The 16,137-nt window shown below is 41.1% G+C and overlaps 1 protein-coding gene and 1 long non-coding RNA gene across 4 annotated transcripts in view; both read left to right on the top strand.

Moving 5' to 3' along the window:
- The first annotated feature begins 1,937 nt into the window (after positions 1 to 1,937).
- The window catches only part of PRPS2 (phosphoribosyl pyrophosphate synthetase 2), a 38,280-nt gene continuing 24,080 nt past the window's right edge, over positions 1,938 to 16,137 (top strand). The window contains exon 1 of one of the 3 annotated variants that reach the window (XM_042458595.1): positions 1,938 to 2,260. In XM_042458595.1, the coding sequence (XP_042314529.1) occupies positions 2,139 to 2,260 (122 nt within the window). In that variant the 5' untranslated portion in view covers positions 1,938 to 2,138. Of the gene's footprint in view, positions 2,261 to 14,322; positions 14,400 to 16,137 lie in introns of those variants that run through there. The other 2 variants (XM_042458596.1, XM_042458597.1) reach the window with 2 other exon arrangements.
- Positions 10,910 to 14,188, top strand: LOC121926028. Its single transcript, XR_006102967.1, has 2 exons — positions 10,910 to 11,665; positions 12,308 to 14,188. It is a non-coding gene; the product is annotated as an uncharacterized LOC121926028 (long non-coding RNA).

Below are 16,137 nucleotides of genomic sequence, written 5' to 3'. Positions count from 1 at the left end.
AGATTCAGCCAATTGTTTGTTGCTAGTAAAGAACAATTTTATGCATTTGTCTTGCTCAGAGTTCTTTGTAAATACTGTACTAGAAACAGCAACTGAATTAAAAACAATTCTGTTCAGGGGAGTGTTCGCAGACATTACTTGATTGTTATTTGATGTTTATTTTAATCTGTTGTTTGTATATTTTTGTTGAATGATATTGTGTATCATTTTTGTATTATATTCCATTTATCTAGAATGCACACCACTGGCAGATGCACTTTATTTTATTTTATTCTATTTTATGTACAGTGCTGTGTAAACTTACGGTGCTTTTAAATAAAGTTTGGTAATAATACTAAATAATAATACTTAAATAAAGTTTGATAATAGGCTTACAATCTATATGCCAATTGCCACTTACAAGCTGGGTGCTCATTTTGGCAACCTACAAAAGGATGGAGGGCTGAGTAGACCCTGGAGCCCTGCCTAGGATCAAACTCACAACCTTATTTTTTTTAATCCTAAAGGCTATGAGAGTGGGTTACAATTATTATTATTTTTAATTAGATAGTTCCCTGCCCTCAGGCTTACAATCTAAAAACAAAACAAAACAAAAAACCTTGTGGCTGCAGTAATGGCATTTAACCACTATGCCACCAGGGCTCCTTATATTGCAAGCCAACAAGCATTTTGACGAAGGTAATATGATTGACTCCATAATAAAATACAGCATAGGTAATACGTAAATGAACCCAATGAATTTATATCCATAAATCATGTTTTTAGCCTTTATTTGGTGAAATTTAGTGTGTAGCGGTTTGAACCTTGGACTAGGACTCTGGAGATCAGGTTTCGAATCCCTGATTGACCATGGAAACCCATTGGGTGACTTTGGGCAAATCACACACTCTCAGCCTCAGAGGGTGGCAATGGCAAACCCCCTCTGAACGAATTTTGCTGCGAAAACCCTGTCATAGGTTCACCTTAGGGTTGCCATAAGAAAAAGATTTGAAGGCACACAACAACAAACAAAATATGGCCAGTGGGGCTCCCACAGAATACAGTTTCACAGATTGATTAGACTCCCTTCCACAAAAGAAAGCGACCACACTATTATGAGGCAGCCATGGTTTATACAATCATTTGCGGATTTGACTTTTGTGGATTTGATTATTCAAGGATTTTATGCTCTCTCTGGGAATATCTAGGTCCTCCAGCGCAACTCTATGGTCAACTTTTAACCAAAAGTCACACTGAAGGACATGGGTCCCAAACGCACTGTAGAAATAATCCAGTTTTAGACCGCTTTAGCTGCCCTGGCTGAATGCTAGGGAATTCTGGGAACTGTAGTTTTGTGAGACATTTAGCCTTCTCTGTCAAAGAGAGAGCTCTAGTGTCAGAACAAACTACAATTCCCAGGATTTCCTAGCACTGAGTCAGGGCAGTTAAAGTGATCTCAGACTGGATTATTTCCGCAGTGTGTTTGGGATCCTAGAAAAGATTCCTAGGGGAGAACCCTCCATTTGACATTTGTAGCTCCTCCAGTGCAATTCTATGGTCAATGTCTGTAAGATGTTGCCCATAGAGTTGCATTGGAGGACCTAGAAATTCCTAGGGAGGTATTCTCTCAGGTAAAAAACGTGATTATGTTATTTGCGTGTTTTTTCCCCATTCAAGGGGGTCCTGTGCCCCTAACCATAGCAAATATGGAATGTAGTTGTTTTAACTCTTCCTTTGAAAAGGTTTTACAAATGGAAACTCGGGTTGTGTGTCACTCTTCTCTTTTTTTTATGTCTCTAACTCTATGGGTTTTCAACGGCCGCCCCAGCCCCTCCCTCCCTCCTTGGTGTCGTGGCAACGGAGCCCCTCCCTCCCTCTCCTTCCCGCCCTCCGTGACGTCATCACGGCCGTCCCTAAGAAGACGGAGGAAGACGTCCCGCTTTAGGGCGCGCTCAGACGAAGGGGAAAGGGAAAGGGGCGTGGCCGAACCAAAAGTGGGCGGGGCTCGGTCTACATGATCTGCCTGCTGTGTGCGCGCGTTCTCTCGCGCTCCGGCTGTGTTTCTGTCTGCCGTCTGCCTGCTGGGCGCGCTTCCTCTGTCTCTCTTTCTCTGTGGCTGGACTCTGTCTTGAGAGAGCCTCCCTCCCTCCCTGCTCGCCATGCCCAACATCGTCCTCTTCAGCGGCAGCTCCCACCAGGATCTCTCGCAGCGCGTGGCTGACCGGCTCGGGCTGGACCTGGGCAAAGTGGTCACCAAGAAGTTCAGCAACCAGGAGACCAGGTCAGACCCATTGCAGCAGGGAGTGCAGCTACTACTACTACTACAAAGGATGCGTCCACACTGGAGGGATAGCCCGGTTTGGCACCGCTTTAACTTCTTGTCTGGCTCTTTGCTATGGAATTCTGGGAGTTGGAGTTCGTTGTGGGCCCAGAGCGGAGCAGAGCTCCAACTCCCAGAATTCCATAGCAAAGAGCCACAGAAAGAGTTAAAGCGGTGCAAAACCGGGTTATCCCTCCAGTGTGGATGCTATAGGCCCCCCTGGCTCCTGTGAAACCCTGGGATTTGTAGTTCCACGTGGGTTTTGGTCTCCTCTGCCCAGGTAGGGCTGTGTGCCTCACAAAACTACCAATCCCACCACTTTGTGCTCCTTCCTATAGAATCCTGGGATTTGTAGTGTCACAAGCCCAAGAAGGCAGGTGCCCTATGAAACTACCAATCCCAGGATTCTGTAGGATGGAGCTTTGGCCGTTAAAGTAGGCATCAAAGGGCATTATTTCTACATTTCTTGGGCCAGGTTGACTAAGGTTTGAATCTACACTGCAGAAATATTGCAGTTTGATACAGCTTTTAACTGCCAGGGCTCCACACTATGTGATCCTGGGATTTGTAGTTTGTTGTGACACCAGAGGTCTCTGACAGAGAAGGCTAAGTGTCTCATAAGACTACAAATCCCAGGATTCCATAGCCTGAAGCCCTGGAACGTCAAGTGGTGTCAAACTGCATGATTTGTAGAGTGTGGATGCACCCAGAGGCAGCTACGTACTACAGGCTGAGTCTCCCCGACAGGTGCCTTAACCGCAAAGGAGGACAAGGCATTGCAAAATATAGGACATTCGAGAAAAATGTAGAACTTGCAACGTAACAACTGGAAACAGCCATATCAATATAAATTCCTGCTCAAAATGGAGGACATTTTGGGATTCTTCCTGGAAAGAAGGTTGAAATGGAGGATCTGTCCTGGAAAAGGAGAACATCTCATCACCTAGGTCTCCCTTATCCTGAAATGCTCCAAAATCGTCCTCATGGATGGACGCTTGCTTTCGGATGTATACACAAACTTGGTTTCAAGCACAAAGTTACCTAAAACAGTATTGTGTAGAAACATTACCTTCAGGCTATGTGGATATATGCATAAATGAATTCTGAGTTTAGACTTGGGCCCCATCTCCAAAATCCCAAACCCTTCTGGTCCCAAACCTTTTCAATCTGGGAGACTCTACCTGTATTTGGTTGTGCAAAGGACCCTCTCCATTTGTGTGAAAAGGGAGTGTGTGGCTGCTTGTTCCCTGTTTGTTTGTGTGACAAGAGTCTGCAGTGAGATCTTCCAAGCTTGTGTGACAGGGTGACAAAGAGTAACTTACCCATTTTAAGGGAATCTTGCCCAATTAGAGCACTCTTACAGTGGCACAGAAAACATACCCAGGGGTAGCCATATTGGACATGTAGCAAAGTACAACAACTTCCAAAATACACAAAACAGGGATGCCTTTATTGGCCAGCACAAAATACAGGTTGCATGCTTTTAAAGCTCCACTGGCTTACTCATCAGGCAAAGATGTTATCAATCGTACAGAAGGGGGGAAATGTGACAGTCCTGTATGATTTGTAACACTTTTGCATTGGAAGCTTGAACGCTTTCAACCTGTATTTTGTGAATTTCGGTTCCCTGATCCAAAAGGGATCATGAAATCCACTGTGTTTTGTGGATTTTGGATGTTATTATACTTTACAGTAGTACAGGCAACTTTTATAAACCTGCCCAAGAAATAATACTTTATTTGGATTTTCCCTTACTGCCACCTATGAACCCATTATTCTATCCTTTGCTGGATCTTCAGTCTGAAGATAGGTCTGCACCTGAGTGGAGTGGGAACCTAGGTTTCCCATGAATTGTAGACGCAACACTCAATTGTGACCAATCCCATTTCCTGAAAAGGACTCTCTTTGTGTATATATAAGAGATACAGCCACCTCTCATTTCTGCATCTACAGATTCAATCATCCAGGGCTTGAAAATATTAAATAGTTATAATGGTTTTGCTATTTGTTGTCTGTTGCTGTGTGTCTTCAAATTGTTCCCAGCTTATGGCAACAATTAGGTGAACCTGTCATGGGGTTTTCTTGGCAAGATTTTTTCAGAGAAGGTTTGCCATTGCCTTCCCCTGAGGCTGAGAGAGTGTGACTTGCCCAAGGTCTCCCAGTGGGTTTCATGTCCGAGCTGGGAATCAACCCCTGGTCTCCAGAGTCGCAGTCAAACCACTATGCCATGCTGGGACACTATTTTATCACTCGGTTGAATATAATGGGATTCGAGCATCCATGGATTTTGGTCTCTGTGGAGGGTCCTGGAACCAAGCTCCCGTGGATACCAAGGGTTTGGCTCCCAGTTTTCTATTAAGTCTATGCATAAACTATTTTGCACATTTGCACATCTATAAACATACTTCGTCAATTAGTCCCAAATTGCTACACTAATGGTGGAGGCCTTTACTTCAGAATGAGTAGAGTCTTCAAGATTATCCTTAAATATCATTCTGTGTTAACAAATTTTGAGTGACTGCCATGGTTCCACAGGAGAGTACTGACAATCACGAGTCTGATACTGAGTTCCACTGGGGGGGCAACCTATATTGGAAGGGACTAGTTATGGCTTCCCTGAAGCAGCCTATGAGCAGAGTCTGTTCTACTTCAGAGTAGGATTATGTCCTCCTTTTCCAGGACATGTACTCCATTTCAGCCTTCTGCCCAGGAAGAATTCCAAAATATCCTCCATTTTGAGCATGCCCAGGATGCTAGAATTTACATTTATATTAGTGTTTTTAGCATTTATTTTGGAGTGTCCTCCATTTTTCTTGAATACCCTACCTTTTGCAGAGCCTTGCCCTCCTCTGTGGTTATGACATCTGGTCACCCTGAATAGGACAGTGGTCCTCAAATGTGGAGTGGATGTGAGAGTTGCTCATGGCGGGGTGCCAGAAGTGAAAGCCCTTGTCCCCCCTCCCCCAGACTTTTTATGTGTAAAATTTACACATGTGTTGAGTTATGCTTTGCACCTTGGGTCTCCTGACAATTTCTCCAAATGTCAGATTCCTGACTGTATCATTTGTGATAGGCCAGCATGACATAGTGGTTTAATGGTTGGATGATAACTCTGGACATTAGGGTTCAGTTTCCCTGCTTGGCCACGAAACCCATTGGGTGAACTTGGCCAAGTCACATTCTCTCAGCCTGAATAAATCTTGCCAAGAAAACCCCATGATAGGGTTTTAGGGTTGCCAGAAAAAACTTGAAGGCACACAACAACCATACCTCTATGTTTATTCCTGATGGTCTTTCACAGTGGAGCATCCATGTGTTTTTGCCCACAAAGCTCTTCAGCAATAAATTATTTCATTTTTCCTTATTTAGTACCTTCAGAAAATGTAATGCTTCTATCAAATAGATCTACTGTTTCATGTGTGACTTACATGTAATTTTTGTCAAGATGGGTGGGTGGCATCTCCTTCCACCTGACAGGCTGCATTAGCATGGTTTGACTTACCTGAATTGATGCAGAATAGCATTATGGACAACAGGATAAGAAAAAGAATGGGACATTACATTTGACTTGAAGTGTCTTCACAGTCTGATGTTTCTAAAGAACTCTCCACTCTGTCACTGAATCTGCACTGCAGAGTTAACACAGTTTTACACCACTTTAAGTGTCATGGCTCAATGCAATGGGATTCTGGGGTATGTAATTTTGTCAGATATTTAGCCTTCTCTGTCAGAGAGTTCTGGTACCACAACAAACTACAAATCCCAGGGTTCCACTGGATGGAGCCATGACAATAAAAGCGGTGTCAAACTGCATTAACTCTGTTGTGTGGCTGCCGCTTGTGAGGGATTATGGAAGCTGCAGTCCAAGACAATTGGAATGGAAAACCTTCTTCACATCAGAGTCAATTATTTAATGAGGCTTAATATGGGGTTTAATATTAATCTAAGGGAGTACTTCCCCATGTGGTAGGGGTGCAACACCCATTGTCCCTCACTTGATTATTCTGGCTAGGATTGATAGGAGTTGCATTCAGTAATGTCTGTGGACCCAAAGTTGTCCACCTATGCATTAAAACACATGTATTCTCATTCCAAGGTGAGATCCAGCATGATGTGGTTTGTGCGTTGGACTATGGCTCCGGAAACTAAGGTTCAATTCCTAGCTCAGCCACGAAACCCATTGGATGACCTTGATCAAGTCACATGCTCTCAGCCTCGGGGGAAGGCAATGGCAAACCTCCTCTGAACAAATCTTGTCAAGAAAACCCCATGATACTTTGGAGTCACCATAAGTCAGAAACAACTTGAAGGGACACAATAAGAATAACAACAATTCTCACTCACAGAGTTATAAATAGGAGTGAGTGCATGGCTAGAAATCAGTGAAATCAGCGGAGGAGGTGTAGACATAGGTACAGGGCCTGCCAAGATCTTACTTGATTTCTAAGGATGAGAGGACAAATGGTTAATGTACAGGAAAATGAACTAAAATAGTTCTGAATTCGCTGTACAGTATTTATAACTTATATGTAGGAGACGCTTGCATTCCTGAATTTAAGCGTACTTGTGTAGAAGCAAGGCCTGTTGATTTCAAGTACTGTATATGTGCTTAGCATTTCAGCTGTCCTAAAGTGATTTGGAGGGCAAACGGCACTATTATTTCTATCTGCCTCTTTTAATTTTCCAGCATGTGACCTACCCTGGGGCTTAGAACATGCGCTGTGTGCAGACTAATCGCCTCGGCTTCACATGTATAATCAAAAGAAGCTTATTGCTTATGTTTCCTGAATCATGAAAATCACCAGTGAAAGTGACTCCAATTGGTATTGATAGTGGCTGTAAAAACCAACCCAGAACAGGATAATACAGAGTTGCAATAATTGGACTAAAACATACTTTAATGGATTGGTTTTTTTAAATTTAATTTAAATTTGTCAGGATGGTTTCTCTGTCCCCATTAAGTTCTGCTCATTCAACTAACTATGCCTTGCTGTCAAAGCTCAGCTCTGTTTGTCACTGACAGGTTTTTCTTCTCTTTTTCTTTTTTCTGATTGTCTGTATAACAGAAGTATTCACTGTACCTCATTTAAATCAAGTTTATGGGCTGGTTATGGCACATGCCTTGCAAATGAATAGGTGCTAATGCACTTGGTTGGTTAACCTTGATCAGCTAAAGCAGCATTGTTTTTGAATGGGCTAATTCCAAAGTTATGGGAGCAAGCATTAGGTCACAGGAATTTTCCTTCCATCTGCATCTCTCCACTTGCAAATCTTTTGTGATGAGTTCACCAGCCTCAGGGTTTTGGGGAAAACAGTTTAAAAAACCAAAAAGAAAAACCCATTTTTTTGTTTGTTTCACCAGTTTTTTTCCATTAATGTGTAGGATTACACCAATATAGGACCAAACCTGACAATTAAGTAGTAAAGTGCAAATCAGATATTATGGTCACTAGCTTCAATAATAATTGTTCCCTTAAAACTGCTCTTTTAGAGCAGGTTGTTTTGATTGAACTTTTGCTAGGGCCAAAACATGCTGCAGAAATAGTCCAATTTGAGACTGCTTTAACTGCAGTGGTTCAGTGCTAGGGAATTCTGGGAACTGTAGTTTATTGTGGCACAAGAACTCTCTTACAGAGAAAGCTAAATGTCTCACAGTTCCCAGGATTCCCTAGCATTGAGGCAGGGCAGTTAGAGCCGGCTCAAACTGGATAATTTCTGCAGTGTGCTTTGTCCTTTAGGTGAAGGATTAGTTTCTGAATGGCATTTCTTACCCTATAAAATAAAGGGATTACAAAGTAACAACTATCACTGCCTGTAAACTGTTAAAATTAAAATGTTTAAATTTAGACAGTCTTTGTTGGTCCAGTGTGAGGGTTAGAAAATAGTAATAATGGACAGACTATCTATCTATCTATCTATCTATCTATCTATCTATCTATCTATCTATCATCTATCTATCTATCTATCTATCTGAATAATTAGTTTAAAAAACCAGAAGTGGGTTTTTTAAAGTCATTTGGTTTAAACTAAGATTTAAACCATGGTTTAAACCAACCTAGTTTAAACCAGCCAACCCTGCCTTGCTGTATGGAACATACCTGGGAGGGGACTACAAGACTATTCGTTTTGCCAGAAGAGTACTTTAGAGTCAGTCTATGATCTCTGGTCTCTTTTTCCTGCAATCCCCTTTTCCATCTCTGCTTGCCATTCTTAGTTCTTCTCTGTCACCAAAACCTTTTAGCACATTCCAAATGACTAAAATATTTCCATCTCAATGAGAAATATGTGCCTTGAGGAGTCGCTTTAGTCTGAGTCCATACCAGCATTTTATAATTCTTGGTTCATTTTATATGAAATCCTTCATTGTCTTTCTTGTGTTTGTTGTGGATCCATATTGTATATGCTGTTTTAGCACCTTGATCTGTTCGTTGAATCATGTACTAATTAAGACTTACTGCAGCAGTTAAACAGCTGCTTTAAAGAATGGCATAATGTCTCTTTTTTAATCCAGCCTTTCCTTGAGTTTGCTCAGAGTGTTTTTTTTTTTGGGGGAGGGGTCCTAATAAACAATTCTATGAGTTACATTAGTCTGACAGATAATAACTTTATGAGGTTTTTTTGTGTAGTTGATATTGTTTCCATGTCCAAACACATTATCACTCACTGATGTAACTTCGTTTATTTGAATACTTGACCAATGAATAAGTACTGAAATAATACTGGTAGATTATTGTGATGGCTGCTGTTTTCTCTTAGATTTTACAGGTTACAAACATGCTTTATTTATTACCATATGTATACGTGGCAGGATTTACAGCCTTTTGGTTCCTTCTTAGTTAACATGTAAACCTGGATAGTGCATACACTGATACATTTCCAATATTGCCTTTAAATGTCATGCCTGTGCTCATTGTAGTGTGTGTGTGATAGAGACTGAAATTCATATTGTCAAGTATGTTTTGGATTTCATGAGTTATGAGGTGGAAACATGAATATTTGTTTAGTTCAAAGGAAATTAGACCTTTTCCTATGGTAAGCAAAACAGGAATTTTACCACCTGGCTTAATATCACTAGAGAGGCCTTCCTGGGTGCATTTGTTGGGTTCTAATTGCAGCACTGTTCATTGAGTTTGCAGTGTGTGTTCCATATTACGCATTAATAGAAGTGAGCAATTAACTATTTGGCTCAGTATTAAAATGCTGGTAATCTTCTCCCAGGAAAATGCAAGCCCCTTCCACACAAGCCTGGAGGCAAACGCCTGTGTACATTGATAAGCCTTGATCTGAGGGTCAACAAACCCTTGTTCTGTTGGACCAGCTTAGGGGGCGAGTTCCAGAGTCAATAGCCTGCCAGTCTGTCTGGCTCTTTTAAGCGATTCTCTTCCCAAAGTGCACATGATTGCATGCATGCCTTTATATGCAGGCATGCTAATACAGCCTTAACAAATCAATTGGTGTGACTGACATAAACCATTTTAAATGGGCAAGTGTGTTGGGGTGGGGGGAGCCTGGATCATTTCAGTGACAGTAGCACAACATTTTAAAAATGAACACAGTAAAGTTGTTCTACATTGCATTGGAAATGCTAACAAGTTAGGACATATTGGCATTACTTTCTGAAAACTCTAGGCAGGTTTCTTAAGCATAGAGAAGGAGTGGGAATCCTGTGGCCCTCCAAGTGTGGTTGGATTACAACTTCCAAAACTCTTACCTATTCCTTTCTATTGGCTGTGCAGGTTAGGGCTGCTGGGAATAGGCAGTCCTGTAATATTTGGGGACCTTATGATCCCTACTCCTGATCTAAAGACTTTACCAAAAGCTTGGTAAAAAGTTAGCTCGCAAGGTGGAAAGTGCCATAATTCTGAAGCACAAATTGGTTCGCAGAACCACAACATAATTTGGCTGTGAACCAGGCTTTTCTCTGAGCTACCTAGATAAAATGGGAAGGGATGATGGAAATAGGGAAAGATTAGTAACTTGGGTGCGTTCCAGACGCACCAATAGTACATGCTCGGCACGTACTACAGTTATGAAAGGGCATCCTTTCCGGACGCCCTAACCCTAGTACGTGCCGAGCACGTACAAAATGGCATTACCGCACCACAAAAAGAACCCGGTTTTTGTGGGGGTTTTTTGCTGCACCAAGGAATCGCGCGGTTTGTCCGCTGCGGTTCCCTGATGCAGCAAACACCAGCGCCGGCAGACCGCCCTTTGGGGCGGTCTGTAAAGCACCTTTAGCAACTTTTTTGGTCTCTTTCTCTTTTCATTGAGTTTGGTCAAGATTTAGTCAAACTTAAACAGGACAGGTCAGTGCTGATGTTCATCAAATCCCATTATTTTTGATGCATCTATTGTAATTATGATTAAATTTGGATCCAACCCATTGTTCGGTTACGTCTTAAATAGTGGTAACTAACAACTTTACCCTTTTGATTGGCCTTCATAATGGATTTACAATTTTTCAGCTTTGGGGTTTATAATAATTAAATTGTTGTTGTTGTTGTTATGTGCCTTTAAGTCGTTTCCAACTTAGGACAGCCCTAAGGTGACCCTATCATGGGGTTTTCTTAATATGTTTTGTCAGAGGGGGTTTGCCATTGCCATCCTCTGAGGCTGAGAGAGTTTGACTTGCCCAAGATCATCCAGTGGGTTTACATGGCTGAGCCAAGATTCAAACCCTGGTCTCTGGAATCTTAGTCCAACACTCAAACCACTACACTACGCTGGCTCTGAATAATTAAATTAGTGTCTCTTTATTTGTAGGAGAGCTATGAACTGTGCCTCTTGCTAACTGATTCTGGAACTGGCAGGATGGTAAAGAACCAAAGAGCTGGTAGAGGTGGGGAACTTGGAATATGAAAATGGAGAAGATCTCTAAAAAGAAAGAGTTGTCTGGTGTTGTGGTCAATATTCTTTCTGTGCCAATATTCTTTATGTTCCCTTGGGCCTCTTATACTGTAATTCTGTACACATGTGTCTGGGAAAAGATTCCATTGAAGTCAGTAGTTCTGAGTAAGTAAGCTTGCATGGGACTACACTTTCTCATATTTTATGGATTTATATACATGACAGTATTATCTCCTCTGAGAATTCTGTAGAAGGGTGGGGAGTAAAGTACTCACAATAAATCAATAAGCAATCTGCTACACCCTCGTTTTGTGAAATCCACAATACATTTTCATGTTGCCACATACCTCACTAAAATTTTAAGTGCTTTTTCAGATTTTGTCTATTGCATTTGTCAAAATATGACTCTGCAGAGTAGCTGGGACAGTGCTCCTATCTGTGATTGGGACAATCACAACTCCTTAGTGGAAACAGATTCTGTACAGAAGAGATGGGAATCATGCAGTCTATGGAACACAGGTAGCCCTTTTGGAGGTCCACTGCAGTTTTTGATATCCCCATCGACCTCCCCCAAAGGCCTTGATAGATTTTTTTCAGTAAAAACATGCCCCCCAACCCTTTTCTAAATGCTTAAAAAAGGTTTGAAAGGCTGCTTTGCCCCCGCCCCCCAGATGAGCCAGGCTGTTACCAGGTGATCAGGTGGGCCATGGCATCCCTTCTGCTCACCAAAATGACTACCCTGGTGGTGTGGCCTTCGAGGCTCTGGAGTATATCCACCTTGATCTAGACCCATTTCAGTCTGGCTTTAAGACTAGTTTTGGCCCATTTTGGTCATGAAAAAACAGAAAGGGGAGTAGCTTGTTGCTTCTGATGGCTCTCTTAACAGTTTTTGATATATTCAGTTTTGCTGTCTTTCTGGATCACCTGACGGGCATGGGTCTTGGAGCCACCATTTTTATAATAATTTAGGTCATTTCAGGGAGGACAGTTTCAGAAGATAGTGTCAGTGGATTCACCTTGACACTGTGACATTTCACATGTAATTCAAGTTCCACCATGTCTTCCTTTTTTAACATCTACATAAATCTAGGAGAGGTTTTGAGGCTCATGTAGACTACAGAGATCTCTCCCTCTCTCTCTCTGCTGTCCATCTGATTCCAGGGAACGTGTCCATGTCTTCAGCTGAGGTCTGAATGCAGTCCATATACTACATTAAATGAGCTTTAACAAGCTGAAGTGCAGCCAGGAAATCTGCTCCCTTGGTGAGAGGTGTAAATTTGCTTTTAATGGAGTAGTGCTCTTCTTATACTTGCTGTTGGGTGCCCAAATAACAGCTGTGACTAGTGAGGGCATGCCATCTTAGCTTAGCCTAGCATACCAACTGCATCCATTGGGGGGAGAGTCTGAATTTACCCAAAGTTACATTAAGTTGGACTTCATGGCCCTTGAGGTCTCTTCCAATGCTATGATTCTATGAAGATTGAAATGTAGTGCACTCAGAGTTTGTGTGGCCATCTTCAAAAAGTTTTCAGAAAACTCTGTTGGTTCAGAATGCAGAAGTTTAGGGAGTGTATAGGAACACAGTTGTTCAGTTATGTTATATGCTTTGTAGAAAATATGTAGTGCTTATTCTTCTAGGTGTAATCCTGAGTGTTGGTGGTGCTGGTCTGTAATTTATTTATTGTTACCTGTACTGGCTTGGGTTGAGAGTGCCTTGAAAACCACCTCATCTTGTCTCATTGTGTCAAGATCCAAATGTGTGAAGGAGAGGCCCTTTTTGCATCCCCTGTGGATGAATTCTAAGTTCTCTGAGACACAAGAAGGGGCCTTTTGTGTGTTTGCATCCCAGTTGGTGAATTCTGTCCCACAATTGGTTCATCTAAACCTCTTTCTCTGTGAGAGGAGGCACCTTTGTTCAGCTTATTGTGCAATCATGCCCTAAAGTTAAATACTTTAAAATACTTTGTTATTAACCTTGGCATTTTAAGATGACTTTGATCTAGTAATCACATGTCATGCTGTCCTGTCAGTTGGGGTTTTAGTTACCAGTAGTTTAATTATTGTTAAAAAATTCTTTGAATGTTGTTACTCTCTTTGAACATGGCTGCTTTAAATTTAAACATTCTTCTGGATGTGTGTTGTTTTCCCTTCTGAAAGGAATATAAACAAATCTGGTGTTAGTAAACAAAGTATGAATAGTTACATTTTGTAATCATCAAGGGCATAATGTTCTCTCTGCTGAGTTACCTTTGGGCAGGAGAGTTATGAACATGAGAATTATTCTAAGAATTACTTATAATTTCCCCATTTTACAACTTTGGTTATATATGAATAATTTGTACATGTTCCTTACTATTTCCACCTGACCTCCTTCTGTCCCTTTCCCAGTAATTTTCTTTTCTTTGCAGCCTTCTCTTCTCTCAATAACTGTTCAAGTACGGTAATAACAATAGTTTTAAGGTAAAGTGTGTATATGTTTCTGCCCCATTTTCCACATGATTTGGTTGTATGCAGGGACTGGAAGAAACAAACTTACAAGGAAGATAAGCTCAGGTGAGGTGTGCTCTTAAACCATATAGCTGGGCAAGCTCTCTGTTGTGTTGAGTATGTAATTTGAAACCACATGATAGAGTTAAAGGGCAAAGCCAGCAAATTTCTTCCTTAGTAACCTGATCAGTCTAAAAGAGCAAGGCAACCTGTTCAAGGCCACACATAAATCATGGCTGGCTGGATTTGATACTTTCAAAGGCTAAGTGGCAATTACATTCATCTTTAAATTATGATGCTTTGATAAATATGAAAGTTGGATACCCTCATGGCACAGGAGAAAATACTCTATCCCTTTCCTTTGATTTTCCCGTGCTGCAAGTCTGTGATTGGTTTTTCCAGCTCAGGAAGTGTCTGAGCCCATCTGTCTTTCCTCTTACTGAGTCAGAATGAGGACTTACCAGTAGCCTAACTGAACTGCTCCAAAATAGGAGGACTTATCCCTGGGAATGGTACAATTTCAGGGTTTTGAGGAGCTTCTTTTAGCTATTTTTTTTTAAATTAGACTCTCAAGATGCACCTTCCAGAGTCTGGTGCAAAAGACATACAACTAAAGAATTCAAAATGCTGGAATCAATGTGGTAAAGTGGTCTGAATGTTGAATTACAAGTCTGGAAACCAGAATTCAAATCCCTGCTCAAGCCATGGAACCCCACTGGGTGATCTTGGAGAAGTTGCATGCTCTCAGCCTCAGTGGATGTCAAAGGTAAACTCCCTCTGAACTCTTCCTAACAATAAAACCCTCGTGATAAGTTTGTCATGGGGGCAATAAGTCAGACCTATAGCGAACCTAGTTGTTCCACACAATTCCACTTCTGGTTATCTCCCTCAATTTTCTTTATTTTAGTAACAGAATTAAAGAACCAATGTAATGTAGACTAGTTAGGAGTGCTGGATTGGGACTTGAGAGATCAGGTTCTAATCCATGCTACGTCATGAAATTCACTGCGTAATCTTTGGGCAGTCACTATTTCAAGTTGGCTTATTACCTTACAGGGTTGCTGTGATTATGAAGTAGGAAGAAAAGGAGTTATAGATGTCACCTTCTGCATGATGGAGGAAAGGCTGGAGATAAATGCAATTTGTTTATTCTTAAAGTGGTGGAGGTTTGTTGCAGTAATTGGGTATCAAAAGTCTACCTTGGTTAACAGCAAATCACACAAAGATGTGCTAGTAGAACCTGATCTACCATCAGCCATCTTAAGTAGTAAAATATAAAAAGTGCATTTTAAAACAGGAATTTGATTAGTAGGCAAATAATAATAATAATGTTTTATTTATATGCTTCCTTTCCCATAGGATCAAGCATCCACCAATGTGGGCCATCACCATATAGAAATATGAAGCTACCAAAAAAAAAAAAAAAAGTCTGTAGCAAAGAGTGAAAGATTGGAGCCATTGGGGAATGTAGATGAGAACTCAAAATAGTATTTTCTCTTGTGAAATTTATTTATTTTATTTATTTAGAGTATTTATACACTGTTTGTCAGCCAAAAAGCTCTCAGAGTGGTTTACAAATTGTAAATTAGACATTTCCCTGCTCTCAGGCTTACAATCTAAAAAGTCAAGACACAAAAGAAGAAGGGTATGGCAGTGGGGAAGGGGGAAAGTCCAGTAGATCTTCTGTCCCTCTGAGGCATGGAACAAGGCAGATGGACTGGAGGGAGAGCCCTTCTTCTTCTGGTTAGGCCCAATGGAGCTGCCCTTCTCTCCCTCTGGATGATGGTGGATAGAGGGAGGGCTTTCTTCTTTTTCAGGATAGGCCCGATGGAGCTGGCCTGCCCTTCTCTCCCTTTTGAAGAATCGCTTTAGGTATGCATGAAGGCAAAAGCAACCTCCTTCTGAACAAATCTTGCCAAAAAAACCCTGTAATAGGGTCACCTTAGGTTTGCCATAAGTTGGAAACGACTTCAAGGCTCACAACAGCAACATGTGAAGCATGTAACAGTATTTAAATCTTACATACAAAATTTAATACTGGTACATGCTTTGTATTGTCTTTAAAAGCATATTGTTCAGGGTTAGAGAATAAGATTCCTGTGCACACTGTGCTTCAACCCAAAATGCACTTCCACACACAGTGAGTGGTACCAATTCACGTGAACCTCAGTTTTTCTGAAGTGCATGAAAATGAGAATGAAAGCTCAGTTTCAGAAGATCTATCAGGAAATGATTCTGATTAGATGATAGTAATATTAATCTTATTAATCTGATATTAATATTTTATGGATATGCTTATTGGTTAAGTGTGACTAATTTTGGTCACAGTTAATATGCCATATAATGTTACGATCATGGTAATACACTATTGAACAATATGTAGAGAGATCTTGTAGCACCTTTGAAACTAATTGAAAGAAAGAAGTTGTCTCAAAAGTACTACAAGATCTCTCTACATACTGATTCTACAGACTAACACAGCTATATCTTTTAATTCTAATGCT

Source organism: Sceloporus undulatus, chromosome 3 (genome assembly GCF_019175285.1).
Source record: "Sceloporus undulatus isolate JIND9_A2432 ecotype Alabama chromosome 3, SceUnd_v1.1, whole genome shotgun sequence".
Taxonomy (NCBI): Eukaryota; Metazoa; Chordata; class Lepidosauria; order Squamata; family Phrynosomatidae; genus Sceloporus; species Sceloporus undulatus.
This window is presented reverse-complemented; position numbering and strand designations above follow the sequence as displayed.